This window comes from Sinocyclocheilus rhinocerous, unplaced genomic scaffold (genome assembly GCF_001515625.1).
Source record: "Sinocyclocheilus rhinocerous isolate Xijiao unplaced genomic scaffold, SAMN03320098_v1.1 scaffold571, whole genome shotgun sequence".
NCBI classification, from domain to species: Eukaryota; Metazoa; Chordata; class Actinopteri; order Cypriniformes; family Cyprinidae; genus Sinocyclocheilus; species Sinocyclocheilus rhinocerous.
In genome coordinates, this window is record NW_015656167.1 from 236,124 (window position 1) to 242,146 (window position 6,023).

General features: G+C 37.5%; 1 protein-coding gene across 1 annotated transcript in view; it reads right to left on the reverse strand.

Moving 5' to 3' along the window:
• The window catches only part of LOC107719763 (extracellular calcium-sensing receptor), a 12,435-nt gene extending 7,332 nt beyond the window's left edge, over window positions 1-5,103 (reverse strand). Inside the window, exons 1-5 of the mRNA XM_016527269.1 lie at window positions 4,907-5,103; window positions 2,690-2,996; window positions 1,485-2,324; window positions 1,112-1,342; window positions 698-821 (exon numbers count right to left, since the gene is read on the reverse strand). Coding sequence (XP_016382755.1) covers window positions 698-821; window positions 1,112-1,342; window positions 1,485-2,324; window positions 2,690-2,996; window positions 4,907-5,103 — 1,699 coding nt within the window. The remainder of the gene's footprint in view (window positions 1-697; window positions 822-1,111; window positions 1,343-1,484; window positions 2,325-2,689; window positions 2,997-4,906) is intronic.
• Window positions 5,104-6,023: the final 920 nt, after the last annotated feature.

The window sequence follows — 6,023 nt, forward strand, 5'->3', positions numbered from 1 at the left end:
AACACCTTTTGTGTTTTATTAGGAGATGCACAACAGTTCTTCTGTGGCTTTATAGGTAATATTTTCACGTACACAATTTAGCAAAATCAGACAATATTGTGTCTAATATAAACCACAATATTAACTTATTGAATTGTTGTAAACAACTATCACATTTGCAACTGGTCAGTGTTCAAAAAATGCTGGGAAATCACTTTATGTAGCCCTACAAGAGTGATTACTGATAAACTGTCTGAAAAAAAGAAAGTCACGTTTTAGACAAGAAAACAATCACCCACAGACTTTCAAAGCTGCTACATAGTAACGACTTTCTACTTCGAGGACCTTGATAGAAATGTAGTGGAGTGAAAAGTACAAAATTTGTCTTTCAAATGTAGTGAAGTTAAAGTCATAAGTTCCCAGAAAAAAATAATACTCAAGTAAAGTACAGATACTCAAAAAGTGTACTTAAGTAAATGTACTTAGTTACTGTCCACCTCTGGGAACAGGATTGGACACTCCTGCATTATACCCTTAACATCACTGAATTGCTGTTAGAGTTGTACAACAGGATACCACAAAAATGAATGAGAAGTGCAGTAATCCTGTTTAATTAGGACTAGAGATAAACTGCTCTACCATCGTTGCTTCCACCAGCAAAGAAAGTGTTGACAGTCTTCTAATAGATATCAAGTTGCTAATTCCTAAATTTGCTAACCTTTATGATCACTGTACTCCCCATCCGAGCACTCTGTACACTCGAAGCAGCATGTGGGCTTGCCATCAATAATCCCTTTTCTGGTTCCAGGTTCACACTCCTCACTACAGTTGGAAAATGGTACCTGGCAGAGAAAAAAGAAGCAATATGTGACCCTGGACCACAAAACCAGTCATAAGTAGCACATATTTGTAGCAATAGCCAAAAATACATTGTATGGGTCAAAATTATGTGGTCCAGGGTCACATATTGTCTCATGCTAAAGGTCTATACAACAAGTCGCATTTGTTTCTGTAACTGACTGAACAAGGATGTGATCCTTCGGGTACTCCATTAGTTAATGAATGCTAGGCTAAATAAATAACAATCTAAGAGCCAAGAAAACTAGGAACTGTATGTTCTATGCTTACTCACCTCAGTTAGATGGCCATTCCACAGTATCTTAGTCTTGTCAATGGAAAGTTTGGCCCCATTCTTGTTATGTATGCTGTAATAACCAACCTCCTCAAATACAACAGAACCATCCTCTGGTGATCGATGCCAGTTTATGATCGTATAATTTGCTGAGAGCTCACTGCCATTGTCAAAGCGCACCTTCTCCCCTATGCTGTTTATAAAGTTGAGGTGTCTCAGTTGTTTCAGAACCTTTTAGAATAAAACGAGGCATGTGAATATCATTTTGTTACTATCTTAGAAAGAGCAGAACAGAAGGGAACCTTCTGGAATACTGCAACAGAAAATTATTGTGCAGCTTACAAATATAAATGTAGCATGATAAGTAACCCACCTGCCAAGCTTCAACTTTCCTAATGTCTGCACAAGAACCATTAGCAAACAGTCCTTTTCCAGGTGTGCAGGTTAGTATGTCCTGAAGTGCCTGTGCTATGGCATAAACAGCCACATACACGTTATAAGAAATCCTTAGGTGCGTGTAGTCCAGGTACGGCGTCTCCACACTTGCAATATCTTCTTCACCAGTGCACAGTGGTCTGAAACTTGTACTGCCATTTTCACTGTCCTCATTCCTTGGACTATCTTCTAGGTAACAGTTAAAAGTCTCCTCCCAAAATTCCCTCACAAACTCATTGAGGCTGGACTTCTTTGGGTGCACTTGCTGTAAGAACTCTTTAAAGCCGGGTGTATGACCAGCTCTCAGTGCAAAGCCAATAGTTCCTCCCATGACATCAAGGTACTCTGGCTTGGCAACCAGGCTAGAGCTGGCCCACGCCTCACTTGCCAACCAGATACGGTCTGTGACATTTCGCCTCACCATCTCTTTAATAAGTGGCTCGATATCTGGTCCACTAGCAAACACGGCGATGACTTTAGCAGTTGAGTTTTCGATGCGGTCCGCTAGGCGTCGCATCTCAGTTTCATCGATGTATTGTGAAATTAAAACATTAAGATCAATGCAGATGTCCCTATGAAACATTTCGTTTTCAAACTTTTCAATACCTGGACGGCCATATTCATCGTCGGAGGCAATAGCAATCACCCAGTTCCACTGGAAGTGGTCAATGATGGCAGCCATAGCAATAGCCTGATACTCATCTGTGGGGATAGTTCTCATGAAGGATTTGTACTGATTCTTGTTGCTCAGAAGTCGACTGGATGAAGCATAGCTGATCTGAAAAAAACAGTGGAGAAAAGGGACAATTTAAGACAATTTAGTTCTTTTTTTTCAGTGTATTTTTTACATGCAGCACTTTTTTTATATAAGAACTTTGTAATACAAAATAATACTGTGATATGTTTTTATTATGTTTTGTTAATTTTTTTAACCATATTCACCTGTGGTGTCATGTTTTAAAGCATTTCTTAAAGGTAAATGAGATCATCCAGATGAGTGTAATAGAACTGTCGTCTTTAAAAACAGTCAACATTAATTTATACATGCTGCATTTACCAAGCATATTTTTCTTATTTCTTGTAATTGCTCACAAAACTATTCTAATGAAACACTAAGAGATGGTTTGGAAATTGCAAAACAACCTGAGGAATGTAGAAGAGGCCCAAAAGGTCAGCCACTGCTGTAGATACTGCAGATCCAGATGCCCCAACCACTGCAATGGTTGATGGGATGTTCCCTGTGCAGTTACAGAACTCATCCAAGTTGAGTGAATCAATCTTATTCTGTGCAACAAAGCTTAGCGACGCTTCCAGGCCTTTCGAGACAGTGTTACATGTGTCAAATATACGGTAGCCAAGTGTGATGTTTGGAAGAAGAGTAGAGCTGTTGTTGATTTCCTCTATAGCAAAGATCATAGATTGCAGCCAACGGAATCCACGAAAATTATATCTGAAAAAGAAAGTAGCCTATATTTTTACAGCATAAAGACTGATACTTTGGGCCATGTTTATTATTTAGGCAAGTTAAACAACAAGGACTAGTACTTAGAACTAGGGCTGTCGCGATTCGTCGATTTTATTCGACTATTCGATTTTTAAAAATCCTCGACTCCATTTTGCTCGTGACTAACCGGCAAAATACCGGAAGTGGCGAATTTCACGGACGAGAATCCATAAAACACATTATTACATTATTAGTCTGTTTTCCAAGGCTGCATGATATATAAGGATTATGCACAACAGACTTCTGTATTCTGTTAACCGGGTCTCGTCGCTTCCGGTTCAAGCGTTTTGCATATGCTTAGTTAAATATGAAGCAGTTTTACTCAAGATGCCTTCAAAGTAGATACCAATGATGATCATAACCAATGTCCATCACATATGCAGACTGATATCTAAAAGTTTTTTATATTTTTATTCTTTTCACATTTAGATATAAAAATTTAATAAAACGTCAACAATAAAAACAGCTAGCTAGTTTAACTGATTATCTTAAAAGTCCGTAGATATCGCTATTATTTAATATGGCTGTTAACACGTTCTCCGACAAGCGGAAGGCGATAAGACCTGTTTTCCGGGTTTGGTCAGGTGATGTTCGACATATACCCTATTAAACCTATAACTTATAAAACCATAATTAAGCATAATTGTGAATTCACAAACGCTACGATTTAATTAATTGTATGCAATGCCGTTCTAATACAGTACATGCGTGTAGCTTAAGAACATGCGTCACACAGCTGCTCCGTTCACAGTAGTTCCACAGGAACTGTTATCATTTACATGTGTGGAGCGTCTCAAACTCCATCTCTGCATGTTGTTGTGAGTTTGGGTTTATTATAACGTTCATCTGGGAACGCAACATGCGCCATTTCATCAGATTTGTAAGGTAAATCGTTTATAAATCTACGCAAACTCAGGAGAAAACATCGCGGTTTCAAAATAAAAGCTCAAACCCTCACTCTGAGTTTTTAAAAACAAAGAGTTTACACGTTTTGATGTCCACATATTCATTAAATTACAGTGGCTATAGCATTTCTGTCCTAAAGAAATGGCCAAATATTAAAGATAAAAGCCTGTCAAATTAATTTAGTTTTGCAGTTTTATCTTTACCAAATTCTCTTTTCCATTATTTTCTGGATTTCATTTTAATGGTTCCATTAAATTTTAATAATCAAAAGCATCTCCAATAGATTGATTTTTTCCAGAAATACTGCACATTTACATTTTTCTCCTAAATAAATTCTGGTAAATAACATTTCTGGTAAATACTCCTTTAAAAAGTGTTTTTTTTATTATGATTTTATTAGTAGTAGACTAGAACACGTGGATATGTTGTCCAGACAAATTTCACGTGACTTAAAACAGGACAACCTATTGAACGGACCTCAAATTAAATATGTCTTTCTATGCTGACTAAAGTCCTTAAGAGTATATGGAAATAATTTTTTTTTTGTTTGTTTTTTTCCCCAAAATACATAAAACAAGTAAATCTGTGACACAATCTATCTGTAAATTTACAGTATATTTACATACACTCTAAAAAATGCTGGGTTAAAAAGGGACAAACCCAGCCATTCGGTTGTTTTGACCCAGCGGTTGGGTTCAAAACAATCCAACCGCTGGGTCAAAACAACCCAATAGCTGGGTTTGTCCCTTTTTAACCCAGCATTTTTTAGAGTGTATACTTACTAAATTTACACACTGAAAATTATATCTACACAGAAAAAGTGCATTAAATTAAATCAACATTAAATTTACAGTTAGTCACTAAATAATGTGTTAATTACCAAAGGTCAGTTATCTAGATATTAAAAGTTTGAACTGCATTTGGAGAAGCTAACCATGTTGTGTTTATACCTGACACACTCAGTTGACTCTGGCCTCGCTGCAAGATCCTGGTCTTTGGATGCCACTCCAAAGTGTATTGGAAAAAGCCCCCCTAGCAGTATGTCACCTGTCTTCTGGGCCCTCTGGTGTGGGCCATAGATTGAAATTACACCGCTGAAACCCAGCAGAACCAGGTAGTGCAAGTAAAACTTCAGATGAAACCTCATTGCTTCAGTTGGTTTCTGAAGCGGTCTTCATGGGGCAAGGTAGACGTTGGCAGAGCGTCAGGTTTTGGAATTTCCACTAGTTTCGTCAATTGCCTCTTCTGTCAAAAATTATTTTAAAATGCTCTTCCCTTAGTTGATGAAATCAACAGACAATATGCATAGAGTGTCAGACGGACCAACACATTCTTGAGCAGGGAAGGAGCTGGGAAGTCCATCCGCATTGCTGATCATATATGGGTCTATTTGCAGAGATGAAGATTCTTTTGTTCCTTCCTCCAGTAAATGTACTTACTGTTAATAGAATGTCTAAAGTGGACTACCGAAATAAAGTGTTACCAAATGAACAAAACAGTAAAAACGAAGAATGTTTATATTTAAACAACAGTTACAGTAGTTCTGGTCTTTGAATTTGATTGGCCGAGCAGCATAGAGTGCAACAGTGCACACCCACTTTTTCAGCTGACCATATACACACACCACAAAAAGCATAGGGAAACAATGTCATTTGTAGTAATGATTCTCTGATTGGTAGAGATGTTTGCATGGGCAATATAGTTTATCATCAGGAATTTCACTGCTGAACATGATTATTTTTTCCAAAAAAAATGCTGAAACATTTTCCATCAGTTGACATCCTCATAGCTCACAGTAGGTCTGTCTTTAAAGGTTTATAATGTAAACATTCAAAATCAATTCCCCTGTGGAGAAAGTTAATAGACTTTTTCTTCCAGAATCCAACAATTGAACTCTACCGTTCCATGAGTACTGATATTTTGCCCACATATATTTAGCACTGGAACTTTTCACCATTTGCATGTATCACCCCAATTATATATGTTTGCAACTTCTAGACAGGCTGTTAGTCTGTGCAACAGTGGTGTAGATTTTCAGTGACTCTTTTCAGAGACTCTGCTGTCTTG